Source organism: Streptopelia decaocto, assembly GCF_964273445.1.
Source record: "Streptopelia decaocto genome assembly, chromosome: 3".
Lineage (NCBI taxonomy): Eukaryota > Metazoa > Chordata > Aves > Columbiformes > Columbidae > Streptopelia > Streptopelia decaocto.
Window position 1 is genome coordinate 22,163,839 of NC_138656.1, and position 18,248 is coordinate 22,182,086.

Genomic DNA, 18,248 nt, shown 5'->3' on the forward strand with positions numbered 1-18,248 from the left:
TGAGTTCTGTGCCTAGGGAAAAATTTAAATGGTGCCATTCATCAGTAAATGGAGCACTACATCCCCAAATCTTATCTCTAGTTGCACACCTGACATATAGCAAAGTTGCTTTACTGTAGTTTAAAGGCCAGTGTGTAGATAACCTTAGTCAAAGAACTGCAAGTTAATCACACAGTTGTGCAGCTGACATCATCCATAAATTCTTCTGATATAATGGCACCAGCATGCTAATTTATGTGATGTCCATTTGCTTATCATGTATTGGAAACTGTTTCACATAAAACAAAATTCTAATGCATCATATGGAGTTATAGCCCATGCTAATTGCTTTTGGCATATTTCCCCTTGTAACCATTTTGTCAGTTCTTAGAGATGTTAAATGCAGCTTTAAAAATGTTTCAAAACAAGGCACTTTCCCTTAAAATTAAATACACTAACTTCACTGAGAAGTAATGGAATTTATTTTAAAGCATGCATTTATATATGCAGCCAGCCAACTAATCCATATTCAGATAGAATACAGTATGCATTGGTATTTATTTAAATACTAATGGATGCTATACATGAAGACTTATTACTAAAATCTAAATAGCAAAATTTTGGAAAATAAATATTTAAGAATGTTTCCTACTTGGTTGGTTTAGAACTTCATAAATCTTGTAGAAAAACAGAATTCAGGACTAATCAACTCGTTTCACTGTTATACAGAAGCTAAACTATACAAATATCAAGAAAAATCTGACTATGCCCTTATGTAGATGGGGTTCAAATTCATTCTTTTGCTGTCTGTCAAAGGATACTTTTAATGACTTCTCAGCTACTACGGACCCAACTGGGGACACCAGCAGCCATCACACCCATTGTTTCTGTAACAGTGGGAAGTAATGGGAATGCTGGTGGAAAATCCACCCACTCCTCAGCCAGTCTGGGAGCTAAAGTCAGTAGTTACCTTCAGTTCACACAAAACAAGTGCCTTAAGTTAGGACAAGCAGTGTGAAAACTCACACATACTATGACTATTATTATTTAATTATATTTTAGGTCAATTTCTGTTAAATCAATTTGTGTTAAACTTAATTATATCTCTCTATGGCTTTAAACTGGGGCAGCCTCTATTAAGTTTACTTTCTCCTGGGGCTTTGACAGTAAAGACAAATGATAAAGGTCTGGCTACTAAATGAGGACAGCTATTAAATAAGGACGGCTTGTATTAAAGCTGGATGGTAAAGATGTGACTATTGGTTGAGAAAACCCCATAGTAAGGGAAGTGTCATGTATTTAAAAAAAAGGGGTGGGGGGAGGGAAAGGAGGCCAAAGGAGGAGATAAAAGGAAACAAACTTTTTTTCAATAACTCTTCTAAGGTACCCTTAGAAGAAACTAACAATGTCCAAATTTCATGGTAACTTCCTCTGAAGTTTCTCTTAGAAACAAGTGAGTGGTAATTTGATATAGGCTCCTCCTTAATGAAAGAGGAGAAAATCAAGTACAACACCTGGTTCTGGAGACGAACAGGTAAAAACGAACCTCAGAAGGAATTTCAATGTGATTTCGAGTAGTCGTTCATAAATTAAAAGTCTGCCAGCAGTTTTCTAGAAGATAAGACTGAGAGCCATATATTATAGAATCATAGAATCCTTTAGGTTGGAAAAGGCCTTTGAGATCATTGAGTTCAACCATTTACCTAGCACTGCCAAGTCTACCACTAAACCATGTCCCTAACAATCATATCTATGCATCTTTTAAATACCCCCAGGGATGATGACTCAACCACTTCCCTGGGCAGCCTGTTCTAGTGCTTGACAAGCCTTCCGGTGAAGAAATTTTTCTTAATATCCAATATGAACCTTCCCTGGCACAACCTGAGGCCATTTCCTTTCATTCTATCACTTTTTACTTGGGAAAAGAGACCAACACCCACTTCATTAAAACCTCCTTTCAGGTATTGTAGTTCAGTTTAGAAGTACATCGTAATTCGAGAAAGAAGACAGTTTAAAAAAACTTTTGAAATTATAAGCTTCTAGTGTGTAATTTTGGGTGGGGTTGGTTTGTTTGTTTGTTTTGTGTGTGTGTGTGTGTGTGTGTGTGTGTGTGTGTGTGTTCGTTCTTTCTGTTGGTGGGGTTTTTTGTGTTCAGTTGTTGTTTTGGGGTTTTTTTTGGGGGGGTTGTTTTGTTTTGGTTTGGTTTTTTTCAGTGAGTGGCGGGGGAGAGGAGTTATACCATTCTGGAGTACTTAAAATCAGTCTCTGTTTTACTGTGGTTCTATTGGTCTTTGTGGAAAAACTTGGTTCTTTACTAGAACTCAAACTGCACTGATGCATATATTCTGACAAATACAGCTATAAGACACATAAGGAAAAAACACATTACTTCATGTAGCATATCGTGGTGTTTTGTGTTGTTCTAGAGATGTGAAACACTCAAAGCCAGCCTAACCTGAGTGCACAAGTGTATTAGTGGCTCTGTCTACCAACATGTAAATGTCCATAATTCTGATGCTATAATAAACCTCAGCCACTTCAGAAATGCACTCCTTCAATTTCAGAGAGTTACTGGGGCTTTTTACAATGAAGAATTGCAATAATTTTATATGCACAAAAATGTTTATGAACAATGAGGTAATACTCTTCCACTTTTAATGTGATGGCTGATAAAAATAATCTGTCCTCCACCTTGTTCAGTATTCCTCATAAGAAACACAGTGGGCTACCTTGGGGTCAAAGTAATTGGCAGCAACTTAGCCCAGTGACAGGAAAAATCTGTTTGGCTGAGGGCCTACACCTGATCTTCACTAAACATCTGTCAGATTTCATAAGAAGAATGTTGAAGATAATATACATATCAGTTTTTCAAATGTACCCCAGTGAAGAGATTATTGAAGTGACTCTTGATTGCACTTGAGGACTGATGCATTTTTAAACCTGAAATTATATGATCCATTTGACCAAATTAACTGAAAAATTAATTTTTAACATTTTTTTAATCTGAAAGATGGATTTTTTTAACCTGAAAGGTATATATTTATGTGAACTCCAGAAGACAGAATTCAAATTAGCAGAATATCACTATATCAGTTGTGAGGCAAGAGCTCACACAGACCAACTTTGACACATTTTGATGTACCTGAAGTCATAGTGCTCACCTTACCTGTTAAATAGAAAAATGTATATCTAGATTAAAATGCTTGACTGGTGCATAGACTTTATGCTTTTTAATGACTTGGAACAAGTACTAGAGAATTTGATGAACATGTCAAAGTACTGAGAGACAAATATTTCTGTCGTTCTCCAAAGTTAGATGTACCCAGCAGAGATCTATTGTAGGTATGGGGAAATAAAATACCAAGTTCCCATCAATCCATGTTCAGTACAGCAGGAATAATTCTTGCTATCTTGCTTTGTTCATGCACATCAAAGCTCAATCTAATCAACACGTTACGAGCCTTGTTCCAGGTTTAGGCAGGGAAGGGAGACAAGTGGAGGAACTATTGTAAACAGAGAAACAGGTTGTATCTCTGCAGTTCATCCAGTTATATGCATTTGAGACCAGAAAAGTTATGGCTTCATTTCCTTTCCAAGAGTTGGTCTAGCCTTCTTAGGATACTCCCTTTTCATGAAGAGAACATTTTTTAAAGGCTTTCAGAACACAATGGTGCAGCTGAAGAGACGACAGATTTTTTTAAGTCTGGTTTTGCTCAGTTATGCTTTAACTTTCTGCACAAAATACATTTACATGAACAAGAATGAGAGATTAGAGGTAGGGAGTTATCAGTGTGCTTCATTATAAGTAACAGTGTAATGCATGAGTTATAATGCTATGACAAAGAGGATGTAGCATCACCTATAATAGTGGAAAAATAATATAAATTAATAAGCAGCATCCAAAAAAGTCAGATAATGCTTTTTTTCATATATAACTTGCATATGCTTTCTAACAGTCTTCTGGCTGGATTATCTTTTCCATGCGATCTAGAAATACCTTTTCACTAGACCCCCTTATATTTCTGTGCCTCAGAAAGCAAAGATTTGTCTCAGGCTTTCTGAATAGGAAAAACTAGATGGATTTTGTTCAACATCCTTTTGCTTACAATAAGAAAGGAATGATCATAATTACCCAGTATTTTGTCGGTTTCCACTGTTACCTGAAGAAATAGTCATGGATCAGGACATCAAATGGGCTACAGGGAAATAATTGCCTCTATTTTAGAGAGCTTTCAACTTATGTGTAGGAAAAGGCTAGGGATGGATAGAAGAAACAGAGTAGAAATACATAGCAACAACAGTTCTAAACAGAAATCTAACAGGCAAATTAATCTATCCTGTAACTACAAAAAGAGCCTGCTCCACTATGTCCACACAAGTATCTTTTGCAATCAATATTCATAGTATGGCTCATGCATGTAACTTAGATGCAAATATGCACTTACATTCATTGTCACTAATCGATTTTCAAAACAATTTTTTTTTTTTTTCTGTTGTGTATACTGGGAAAAATAATCTAGTTCATCAAACCATATTTAGGGCATCATAATCTATGAGTTCTGGCCATAGGTGATGAGACAAATTTTGTTTTATTAAACTGGCATTAGCCCAGAGTATCTCTAATTAATTCAAAGAAAATATTCCAGATTCATAACAGTGTAAATGAGAACAGAATGTTGCGCAACATGCGCAGGCATAGGATAAAGACAATGATGACTGATACATATCTATATATATATTTGATAATGGAGGAGATCCTACACTCAAATCATTTAGTTAGTGCCATAAAGTTTTTACAAACAACAGAATAGGAAATGAATGCTTTACCTCATGGAATTTTTATCTTTACCTGACAAACTCGTTATTCATAGAAACGGCTTCCAGGTATTTCTTCAGTGCATAGTAATTATGGATATATTTCCGAACATAATAGCCTCGCCATCTTTTCTGAATCTAGAGGAAATAAATTTTTGTTTAGTATATTTCAAAGGAAAAGTTTGTGTGCATATCAAATATGTGTTTTATTTCCCAAAGAGTATGGTTTCCTTACAAGTAGAAGCACCAATATGTTTCAATTAAGAAAATGAGGGTAGGATGGAACATATTGCAGTTAAATAGTGATATGAGCTTACTATTAAATGGCAACATAGAAAATAAGTCAAGTTTTAAACCACAGTTTATCTGGGATCATGGCAATAAAAAGAAATGCCTGGTACTGCCAATGACATTGCTCTATGTAAGAATGGTAAAAAATAAAGATAACAGAAGTGGTGCCTTTTCTCGGGTACAAAATGCATTCCCTACTGAGTCACCAACCATCCAATATCTTCTGCTACATGCTTACGTTTGTGCTCTGGATATAATCTAAACTGAAGAGAAGCCGCCTCAGTAGCTCAATGTATAGGCTTTCTGGAAACATAATTACAATTTGCAGCTCTTTCATCTCCAATGTAAGACAATGCATGTCTATTTGTTGCATATTAATTATAATGTTCTCATAAAATACTATTCCTCCTGCATAACAGATAAAGCTAAACTGAAAAAGGAAACCTGTTTATCTGTGGATAGTCCGAAAGTTGTATTAAGAATAGAAATTAGGCAGCATCATCCACCAAAAAGTATTTGTATTTTGGTGCATTTTAAAAAACAACAGTTGGTAAGTGAAGTGTAATCCATGTGTTTAAAACTTCTGTGATATTTGAAAGTTCTGATCATGATGTTTCTGAAATGTTTACAGGTTTACTAACTAGTCATTTTGTGCGAAGGGAAAGTAAACACTAATTGGGTAAAAAAAAAAAAAAAAAAAAAAATCAGTATTTCCATTTGGTTAGCCATATTTATTCCTACTCCTGTAACTTGCTTCATTCAGTCACGCTGAGGGCTGCTCTGACTCCTCATTTTTTTCCTGTAAGAGGTCAGTGTATTCCAGATCGATATAGCTGGAAAATAGACTAATGATCTTTTCCTCTGTTCTCAGTGCCTAGTTCCTCTTTACATTCTTCAATCCTTGAACTTATTTATCTTCCCACAAAGTATTCTTTACTTCATTCCTTGCATTTTGTCTCCTTTTGTTCTCAATATATTTCTAAATTATCTCCCAATTCCTATCTTCTAGTCTGCATTACCTTCAGTCCTGCTCCAGCTTCCATCTCTTTGACATTTACAGCTTTGAAATCTTAAGAGACATAACAGCTGAAAGGCAGAATCTACATTAAAGCAAGAAGACTGAGGTCTGATGATTCAGAAGAGAAGCCAAGGTAAGAAGCTGCTCATCTTCAGTAATCACACCAAAAAGAAGAATCCTGCAATTTGCCAAAAGCCCTCCTTTTCCTGTGGGCCTCTGGCTACAAGTCTCTTCAAGAACTTAAACTCTTCAGTGTATCTACAGGGAATGGTTTTTGTCTTTTTTTTTTTTTTTAAACTTTACAACAAACTTTCTCTTTCCAGAACCAAAGTATGACTTGGTAAGTGGAGTGCAATCTATGTGTTGCTTTGTTTGTCTGTTTTTAATTACCTATCTCCTTCCAAAGAAGCATGTAAAAGTAAAAAAAGAAAAGAGTGTCATGTCCTATTGTGTTTGATTCAGGAAGAAGGCAAAGCAAAAAAATCTGACTGTTGCCCAAACTATCAATCAACCTTTGCACTCAGTGACTTTAGAGTTTGTATCATCCTGTCTGGGGAGTGCAATTTTCTACCTCCTGCCATATCTTGAGCTGGAAGCAGCACCATGCTGGCGCCATCTGTAAGCAGACTAACTAAGGCAGGCTTGCATGTTTTCACACTTTGTCTTTGGTACCATTTTGCAACCACAAAAGCCAAAATACTTTTTAAAGTAAAAACTAGCATTCAGTCTCAACTGGTGGAATCTTGTGGTACCGTTATGATTATCTCTTTATGTGAGATTTAACAAGAGAATAAGTGTCACAGAAAATCTTTCAATGAGTCCTTGAGTGACGTGCCAGCAAGAAAATAGATGATGCACTCAAGCTATTAGGAATTAGAGGATATTACCTTTTAGTGTTAGTATACTCTTCTGTTTCCCCTTTCTGCATCACCATGTATTTTCTTCTCTTTTCGAATAAGACTCAGAACTAATTTTAAAAGTTGATATTTTATTTTACCTATGTGATGTTGTTTGTGGTGGGTTTTTTTTTTTTTTTGTTTTGTTTAGTTTCTGAATAAAAAAATATTTTGGTCCTGTAAATATTGTAATATGAATAAATAATATCTTGTGAGCACCTGAACATGGGAACAAGAAAACTTGAACACTAGACACACTTCTTCGCACTGGGTGATAGTAAATTTCATACTCTTTGCAACTCCTGTTTCTCATACACAAGCTTATTGGGTTAAAAAGGGATAGAGAAAGAGCAAAGAATGAGTATGCCTTCAGAGATCTGGGATTAAGCAAAATCCTTTGCAAGTGAATAAGAATCTTAGCTTTGTTTTTCTGTTTGGCTTCAGCATTTCTCAACAAGAGCAACTTGGCTCCCATATAGCTCTGTGCTCATTAATGCAGGATTATGGTCCCTTTGAAACTCTTTTTGACAGTCTTCACCTCACAGTTATAAATGTAGAACTGGATATTTCTGGGTTACAGGATCAAAACTCAAACTGAAAGACAAAAGACTCAAATTGCATAAAGCTATAATTATCTCCAATGGGCTCAGTGTACCAATTAAATGCTGCATTCTACCTTTATTTACACCACTTTCTGTTCAGAATGATCTCACTGATTTCAACTGAACGAAACATAAAAAAAACCTGCATTATGTATCAAATTATTTTATACTAGATTTCTGTATGTCAGAGATCAAAAAACTGAAGACTAATCCTTTTGCAACAGAACATTTTACACAAAGCTTCTGATGATGTTCATATTTTCAGTGTGAAAGTTCTAAATGTTTGCTTTTATAAGGAAGAATAACGTTTTGCAACTAGATTACTTTTTCATTTCAAGGTGAAAGTTTAAAAAATTCTTGAAAAAAAAGAGACAAGTGTGTATGCCCTTCAAAGTAATTAGCAAGTTTCAACAGTGATTGGTACAATACAATTATTGTCATTGATCAGTACTGAACAGATAATTTTAAACAAAGTCATTGTGTGCTCAGCAGATTACAGCTTGTTAACGGGCAAGTTCTAAATGACCTCTTAAGCTAGTCAAATCAATGATGCATATTCCTCATTAAGTAACATCAAAATGTAAGTGGTCTTATAAATAATGTTTATTTTAAGCACTAAAACAAATGGCAAAACCTTGATATATCAGAAGCCATCTGCTCATGGAAATATTTCTTTTTCAATAGGATTACATTTGTTGCTAAAAATTTATAGCAAACTCAAATCTTTTAAGGAAGAAAATAATATACCAACCTAGTACTCAAAACTAAAATTGATTAAAACAAGTTCTCTGATTCAATTTTAAAAGGTAAAACTGATAGTTCTGGTTACAATTAAATGCAATCCAGGGAGACAGAGATGTAGACTGACTTTGAAACTCTGAGCATGTGTATGGCCTCAGTGATACCTCAATTGCCAAAACGAGAAGTGCCTTTTTAATCAGTGACCATAAACTGAAAAACTATTTCAGTCATACCATAAGATAAAACTAAGTGGTTAAATAGAACACTTCAGTATATTAATCATGAATCAAGCTCACAATGTGTGAATTTGAGGCACTGTTGACTTAGGAAACCTGAAGTCTGGCCATGTATCTTCTGTGCAGTAACTCAACAAGCTCTATTCTATATTTTCTCTATATTTGCTTCATTCTTCAAAAAACAGATGCCAGCCAAAAACACCCAAAAAACCACACAAAAGCAACAAAGCAAAAACAAAAAAATCAAACCCCGTTCAGTGTTTTAGAATGGTAGTATTTTAAATCTTTTCTGCAGATACGGCTGCACAAGATTAAGACAGAGAATTGTATTCTGACATTTGCAACTAAATAAAGATCTGTTCTATTGTTTTCTACTGATTTAAACTTCCATTAAAGAAAAGGACATGACTGAAAAAACGGTACTTTGAAGATTTATATCACCTAATGATTCAACATTATATTTCCATTACAAATGAATGGGAACGCATTCAATTACTTTTAAAAATGAAAGACCAAATGCAAAACTCCATTTGATTAGAATACATAATTACTTCTGAAATTTGGTGTTCAAATGCCTTCTAAAAGTACACAGACAACTTTTAAGAGCTGTCTTGCATCTTGTATTTTCTCACTGATTTCAGCTGCATGAGTATACAACATTTACCCACTATGGCATACTTTTAAATTAGCTAACTAAGGAATAAAATAAACAAAGATAATTTTTTTTAAAAGTGCATTTTTCAGGAATTATATTGTTGTTAAACACCTCCAGCTCTCTAACGTGTAACACGTTACACCAAATGTAACATTCTATTTTGTGCCTTTGAGAGAACCAGCATCAAGTCAAAAATATGATGGGAACAAGCCTTGAGCCTGAGTTATTCTGGAACCAGAAATGTCACAAAATTAAGATCAATTCTAAGAACCTTCCTACTTTACAGAAGCTTCCTCAGGTTACTCTCCCTCCCCACCACATTCCTACATTTGGTAGAATTCAAAAGCTACATTGTCCTGCCTATAAAGATAAAGGCCTCTAAAATAAAGCAGGTTTATTTCACAAAATAAAAGAATTAAGTCACATAAAAAGATTTCATCCCAAGAGTTACCTCATGTCCTTCCCGTGTTTCTTTTACATATTTGTTTAAGTGCAGTTCCAAAGTTTGGGGGAAAAAATGCTGATTTGTTGTTAAACACATTTTGCAGTTTTCTCCATAGCACATTTCATTTGCTGTATATTTATTGAAGTTCAATGACTGTTTATATTCTTAATCTAGCAAAATCCACTCATAATATCATAAATGAGATCAGTGCAGTTCCACATCTAGATTTAGGCAATGGAATTGTCCTGTGCTCTCTGAGTAACAATTTTGAGATTTAATACATCAAATGTCATGTCCTAACAAAAGAAAAAGCACAGCCACATCAACAGATGTAAAAGCCCTATAGTTGGTCAGAATTGTAAATATATATCTATATTTGTAAGAATATTCACAGATAGAACGTTTGGGATTTCTATCAGTATCAGATATGGAAAGGCACAATAAACATTTAAATGGGGCAAGACTCATACAGATGCCTTAAAGTCAGCTACAGTTTTCAAATACAACCCAGACTACTGAGTGTAACTTAAATTTTTAACTATGTACTATTTCCCACTGTTGCCATCAGCATATCAATCAAGTGTATATTATTCTGGTTTGCTCATTTTATTAAAAGCAAATTCGGAGCACAATTGACTTTTCATTTGTTTAACAAGTGAAGAAATATTTACCCTGACAGCCATTTCATTGTAGAAATTCATCTTCATAATAAAATATGCTGTCTGTGAATCAAGGAAAAAAAAAGATGGCATATATTTCAGTTACACAAAGACAGTGCTCCTATTTTTACATATAAAAGATAAGAATCTTTATACATAATACATAATAAGAGTTCTAGGCTTAGAGAGAATAAAATCAAACTTTGTATTGAAGAGATAGGCTTCCTAATACATAATGCAGGCTTAACCAGAAAAATCTATGGTAGTCAAACTAGGAGCTAATGGAGATATATGATCATAAAATGCTCTCCGCTGAGTTTGATAATCAATGGTGCTCTACTGAGAGAAGAATAACAAAGCAGAAATATTCACAAGTGCTGGTGACACGTAGTATTGTATGATTTATTCACTGGGGTTCTTTTAGCCAAAACTCACAGAAACATAAAAGGAATACATATTTCAAGACGTCTGGTTTAATGAAAAATTCAAAGAAATGCTGTCTTCAGTCGAAATCGTTCAAGGATACGGATGCAGTGATGGAGCAAAATTGTGCCTTCCAACCATCTGTACTAAATGTTATGTACTTAGCTGCCTCCCGAGTAATCCTTGGGAATTTTGTTTCATTTAATATTCATTTTAACATCATAAAATCATAAATACAATGATACCATGTTACAGTGAATCCCCTGATATAGAAAACATTTCCTGAAGTCCTGGTTTCTTTCCAATGAAGTAGAATTTCTCTCATAGTGAACGAATCCCCTATTATACTAAGCAATCACTTGGCAGCATAGGTTATTTTAATGGATACATCACTTTAAACTAAGCTTTCACATCTGTTCCGCCCTCTAATTACAAATGCAAAATGAACATAATTCACAATTGTATCATAAAAAGTAAAATATAAGTACTTTGAATGCAAGAGTATGCCCTTTATTTAGCACAACATGCAGCTTTTATGTGTTTCTCATGTTTTAGACACAAATCAAAGGCAAAAGTGGTTTCCCCTGATATAGTGATTTTCTCCCCCATGGCAAAAAGGAATTCACTATAAAAGGGTTTCACTGTAATTAGTGTTATTTGAATTGCCTAGTCTGATCCAAAGCAAATTGTCTGTGGAGAGCAGCAGGACTGGATTATTTATCAACAGTCTGGGCAATTAAGAAACAGTTGGCTGCAATATGTTATTTACAAATGAACACAACGATGCTACTTCATTTTAAATTCTCTTTCTTCATTACATTAAGCAAGGCATAATTCCTGCAGTTTAATTAAGGTGCATTCTAAATGCTCACTTTAATATCATACCAATCTACTAATAATGGAAACAGCAGAAAAGATACTTCTTATATGAAAGAAAGATGCAGGACCGATAAATTTCAAAAAAGTTTCACCTGTATGTGTTGGTGTATACACACACATGCATACACATGTATATATGTATATATTTGAGGGAATCTCCAACCCAAAGGTATAAATTGGAATAAATAGCGGACTCCATCTCTCCTTCTGCCTCCATGGATATTTTCTGAGTGATACTAACTGTAGAAATTTAATGTTGGAATGAAATAAAGTTTGACCGGTCTAATTATATTCCTAAACTGTTTGATTAAATTGATATAATGTTGCTTTGCAGCACATCTTTTCCTTCTTTGGAAGGGAATGTAAGAGTTGCCACACCACCAAATAAATAAAATACATATTTAATGGAAGTTCCTAAGCTTAAAAATTATCATCAGAATTCTGTCCATCAGTGATTAAACTAAACAATCTCACACTTTTTGTTTATTCTTCTCATATTTGGAAGCTGTGAGCACTTAGGTCTGCATCCATCCTGTTTCACTGAAGAACCAAAATTGGAGACCTATCATCCTTACGCTTTTTATATCATCAATACTGAAAGACAGTGGGGCCACTTCGCCTCTGAGCCTGGCAAAATATTGAAGAGCTCTGCAATTGCATTGCTGTCTAGTATTTACAGATATAGTCAAAGCCAACTCAGGTCCTAACTTACTTGCCTCACTTAGGTGTGAGAACTCCAGGCCTTACCCTACAACTACTTCACAAGGTCACTCACAGTAACAAGGAAATCAGACATTTCTGCTTTCATTCAGCGTTGTTCTAAATCACAAGTCAGACAAATGCACAATTGCTCATGAAACTGTCTTACAGCCTTACCCTTGTGCCAAAAGCCAAAGTCTGTTTCCTAATCCTGAGTAGAATAATATGTACAAGTTCTGCTATTACAAGTGGTGGAGAATGTCTTCATCCCTACTCACAAAAGCATAGCCATAATTTAGTGCTTCAACCCAAGTCTACATGTACATGCTTTCCTGGTAAACTAAAGATTCTTCCCTGAACCAGAGCCTTCTTGTCCAGAAGGCTCCTTTCTCAAGCTTAAGTGCAATTCCCTGCATTTCAGCTTGTGTCCACAGCATTGCCTCTCACTCTTTCACTGGGTGCCAATTCTACATTGACATTGCAAGGCTGATTCCCTGAGAAGAATTATTTTGCCATCTCATGCACCATCTCTACTTCTGAACTACTAAGTCTTTGTATCTGTCTCTGATATTAATATACAGGTCTCTCTGCTGGTTTATGTTATGTCTATGATTCCAAAATATATTTGAAGCCTTTTGCGTATAAACTGTTACACTACTTTCCCTTTTTCTGTTTAAAAACATGTTTGAGGATCACCTACAAATGTGATCTGATCCTGACTGGTGTTTTCTTTTTCTTCAAACAGCTAATACGAAGTGACAAATTCAAAAGAGGAACAGAAATTTGATTGAGAGACTCCTGTTGCACTGGGACTATTTAAAACTGGTTACTGAGTTGAAGCTAAACTATTTAGGGTGGTGTCAAACTACATCACATAAAATATTCACTTTTTTTCAACTGCATCTCCTTCCACAGGGAGATGAAAATATGGCCATCATGCATGCTGACTTCATATAACAATGAAATGTTACAATTCTCTTTACTTTAACAAGTGATTCTTTGACTTTGAGAAATATTGTAAAAAGAAACAGTGACGTACAGTTTGATTCACGTTCAGATGTCTGCCTGGTTTTAAAATTCATACTTGCCTGCAGGTCATGCAGCCTTTCAGAATCCAGTAAAATAAACATAGCTAAGTTATTAGGAAAACAATAGGAGTACAGTTCTTAATTTTAGCTTGAGATTAATATTAGGAAATCAAGCTCTATACCGAAACACCTGTATTTAGAAGATAGAAAGGCACATAAGTTTAGTCATATAAACACCACCAATATTTTTTTTAAGTGAATGTATTTTAACAATCAAAGGCGGAGGCACTAGAGGAGTAACAAATGAAATATTAGTAGTGATGCACATATGGACAGCCAGTCTGATGAGCCTCAGTCTTTGTTATTTTCCGCATCAGTACCACTCACATTTCACAATTTTGAATATAATCATTAAAATGATTTATTATCAAGTAATCATGGGTATTTAGTGCATATGCTTTGCCTTGTTTGCTGGCAGTAGCTACCAATCCAATCATTATCAGCAGATAAATTTTAAAGTGACCAATTTTTTTTTTTTTAATTTTTTTTTGTATTTAAGGAAGTATCATGTCAAATGTATCCCTGTTGTTTCATGAGCAGGAGTCATTACAGCAGCTGTTAGCAAGAGTTCAAAGCAATCATTAAGTGATCCTTTAAGTTAAAAGTTGCATTAAGCCACTGAGAATATTTTTGTTTCTTTTATCCCAAATTCAGCTACTGATGAAGTGAAGATAGTATAACAATGAATATAGGGAATGAATATGAACTTTATATTTAAGTCCACTCCAAAACATACAATACAGAATATAGCAGTACAAAGGGAGAAAAGGGTGACTTTTTATGTGTTACTTGCACGGCTTTTTGGTTGACTTCCAATCAGGCTGTCCCTTTCCAATCAAAGAAATGGTAAGCACAAAAATAAGCATTTGAGGGGGAAAAGGTGGTTTTCCGTGCTGGTTGCTGTACAATTCATAAGATTGCTGATGAGATTCTGTTTTGCTAGAGCCCTGGCTAATATTTGTTAAGTGCTGGTGTCCAGAAACTGCATGACTTAACGGTTTGATTTAGAAGGTGTGTATTAAGTGTGGGCTTGCACAATTTTATGTCCTACATTATTCCATAGACTTCAGACTTGGCAAGGGCTTGTCAGTTATGTCTATTTGAAGAACAACATACAAATGAGGCTTTACTAATTAAAGGATTTTTTTTTAACTATTTTTCTTTTCAGAAATATATTTCTAGAATGGAAAGCTGAGGGGGTTTTATGATGCTAGCTATCGTGGCTTCATTGTTACAGGAAATCTCCTTATTTTAAAGACTCTATCTTCAAATGTAACTGTCAGAGTATTTTTAAGAAGAGAGGGCCAAAGAAGAAAGAAGTAATAGATGCATAGAATGATTGACGTTGGCAGGGACTTCTGGAGCTCCAAAACATTGCTCAAAGCAGGGTTAATTAGATTCAGTTGTGCAGGGTTTCATTCCATTGGGTTTTGGTTATCTCCAAGGATGGAGACTCCACAAGAACAGTTTCCATTCTCTGAGCAATCCATTCCAATATTTTATCACCTCCACAGTAAAAAAAAAAAAAAAAAAGTTATTTCTGTGAGTGGAATTTCCTGTGTTTCAGTTTGTCCTGACTGCCTCTCATCCTGCCCTGTTTCCCTGAAAATAAGACAGGGTCTTATATAATTTTTTTTGCTCCAAAAGATAAGCTAGTGCTTTTTTCAGGGGATGCCGTATTTTTCTATGAACAACAATCTATATTTATTCTTGAACAAAAAATCAACATTTATTCAAATATAGTCATGTTATCACATTGTGAAGCATCATCATAACGCTCCAGACCCTGAATTCCATCGTGAATTTCTTGTGACTCCGTTTCCTTTAGAACCATTGGCCCAAATTTCTCATGTTTAGCAATAGTGCTTACCTTAAACGAGCACCCCTTGTCCATGCAGCCTGCTTGTAGCACATTGGCAATGCAACTGTCAGTTGTCTGCTTTTCTTCACAAAGGGTCTATCTGTCCTGCTGCATTCTATTGCCAATTAATTTTATGTTTTTATATGTATAGCTGTCTGGACACTATTTAAATTTACTTTTTAAGGAACTGTAACTAGCGCTTATTTTCGGAGTAGGGCTTATATTTCAAGCATCCTAAAAATCCTGAAAAATCATGCTAGGGGTTATTTCTGGGGTAGCTCTTATTTTCGGGAAATCAGGGTGTGACTGGGCATCAATTCCAAATGCTGTTACGGGCTAGCTCTCTGGGAAGAATTGGAAGAATTGTCTTGCCATCTCACCTACAGAGCACCACTCAGAACAGTGCAATGGACAGGAAGCAGGAGGGTGGTGTGTTCATTTTGCAACTTATCTGAACATCACTGTTTTTACAACCATTATATATGAAAATAAGTCTCTGAAGTGACATCATTCTGTTCAAAATAGGAAGCTGATTGCTATAAAGAAATTAGCATTTGGACATGGGGTGGCTAAAACATAAGTCCTTATAATGCCTGGGGATTGAAAAATATGTAAAATGGCCACCATCAGACCTTTGTCCTGCTTAAGCCCTCTTACAGACCTAATGATCAGATGTCAAAAACTGACATGGTGCTTATTCTCATCTTGAAAAACACAGAAACATGTAAATTGCTTTGTTTCTGAAGTGAAATTCCCCACACTACAATGTTTTAACAGTGAAAAAATGTAGAAATTGAGGGGACATCATGAGATGACTTCATCTAAAACATTGCATTGCCTAAAGCATATCTAAGCCATCCATGATAAGCATTTGTCTAAATTCCTCTTAAAAACCTGCAGTAGAGGGAGTTCCACAACATCTTTTGGCCGTATATGTCAATGTTCCACATGAGGTTGATTTCTTCCTTCCTTTTTCCCAGTGGCTGCACAGATCCTTTCTTTCCATTAACAAATTTTAACATATATTAACATTATAATGTGTCTCTTCTTCAACAGAAGCTTTTCTAGATTAAACAAACATTCCCTAAACTCAGGGATAATATTCAGCTGAAGTCCCCCTTTTTTAAAGTAGAACCCAATCCAACCATTCAGCTGTCTGCCCTGTATTAAAAAATTAGAATGTTTTAGAAGGTAGACTAAAAACCATAGCTTGAAAAGATGACTCATTAGTTAAACCAGGTAAACTGGAAAAGATAAAATCTTTAACTAGATTACTGATAGACAGGAGGGGGAAATAGACAAGCTTTCAGCCACACAAGTCCTGCTATTTGAAAACATAGTTTAGCAGGAGGTATGGACTTTAGCCTGTAATATATGAGTTACTATGGCTAATTTTTTTTTCTTTTTCTTATCTTGTCTATTTTGACTGAAACACAACAATTTAACTTTAACAAAATTAAGCAAGAACAAATGACTAACAATTTTAAGATTATTGTCAAATATTAACATAAATTGATAAATTAGTGAAGGAAACTACATATTAAAAGCTTAATTGTTTTATGTTAAATGCAAATTAGGTTCTTCTTAATCTCCTAAACCTGTTAACAGAGGTTTTAGCTTGTGTGCTATCACACACTTTCGCTATCTTCAAGTCTGCCAAGGGAATTAGATTGACTGTGATCTGCTGTGTGCCTTAAGGCAAAACCTCGAATACTTCAAGGTTCATTAAGTAAGAAATTTAAACCACTAAAACTCAGAACAGCAATGTGTAGACACATTAGCTTATTTTTTTTCAGAATAAAAAGTTCTGCCAGGTAAAAAAGCATCTTGAAAAGCTCCAATCCTGCAATTAGCATCATGTAAGCAGGCTTCTGCATGAGGAGATCTCATTGCTGGTTTGAGGACTCCAGAGCTGCAAACACACGCTGACTTTAACTTAGCCATTATGTGTTGGTTTAGTGAAATTAATGATGCTTTTCATGACAGTAAAGTTAAGTACGTGTCTGTGTGTATAAATGATCAAGTTTCAGGTTTTTAATATCAAGATGAGTGAATGAATGACTTCATATTTACTCTATAAATAAGCAAACAAAATTTTTAAAACTACTACTCTACCTCCACCATTTTTAAGAAGTATCTTCGGCTTCGATAACCTCTCCACCACTTCTGTATAAAAGTTGCCATTTTGTTCAGATGTCTAAAATGAAATATATTAGGAAAATAATGATCATTTTGAGACTTTATAATATAACTTTATTTTTCCTAATATTAAAAATAACATATAGTGTATTATATCCATACTTATCCCAAACAGATGGCCACTGCAAACATATTTTATACACATCCATGTCTGCATATATACATATGCACACACATACACACTTGTAAACCAATATTGATATACACACACGCCTTACTTTTGACAAAATGCATCATGGCAAACTTATCTATATACTATTTCTGTTATCATTACAAAAGTTTTGTGAGAGAAATTTGCATGATAGATGATTGTATCTTCATTAATGGTTTTAACCAACATATCTGATCGGTTCCGAATTTTTTCAGTCACATGCAACATTTTCACAGCTTTAGAATTTTTCAATACCTGATAAAACCCACAGATATCTGACATTTTTAGACTACATTAATGCTTTTATAAAATTACACCTTGTTTAGCTGCAAGTAAATCTTTACTCTCCCCTTATTATGTATATACTTGATTATGCTGCTAAAAATTCCATAATTGATGTGTCTCATTAATTTTGCAGAAAATAATGCTATCATTACTTTGGGGAGCATTCATACCATCAGCTAAGGATATCATATTCAGAAGCCTTCCCGTACAGCTAGAGTCACTCAGAGGGTAATTTCCAACACTAACAACTGGCTATATTGAGCCTGTGCTCTTAAGTCAGACACCACATCCGTCTTTGGGAAGGGGACACTGAGCGGTATCACTCT

At 34.9% G+C, this 18,248-nt stretch overlaps 1 protein-coding gene across 1 annotated transcript in view; it reads right to left on the reverse strand.

Moving 5' to 3' along the window:
- The window catches only part of SPATA17 (spermatogenesis associated 17), a gene marked incomplete at its 5' end in the record, with an annotated part of 94,172 nt that overhangs the window by 69,174 nt on the left and 6,750 nt on the right, over positions 1-18,248 (reverse strand). Inside the window, 3 exon segments of the mRNA XM_082048737.1 lie at positions 4,829-4,932; positions 10,350-10,400; positions 17,403-17,484. Of these exon segments, the coding sequence (XP_081904863.1) occupies positions 4,829-4,932; positions 10,350-10,400; positions 17,403-17,484 (237 nt within the window).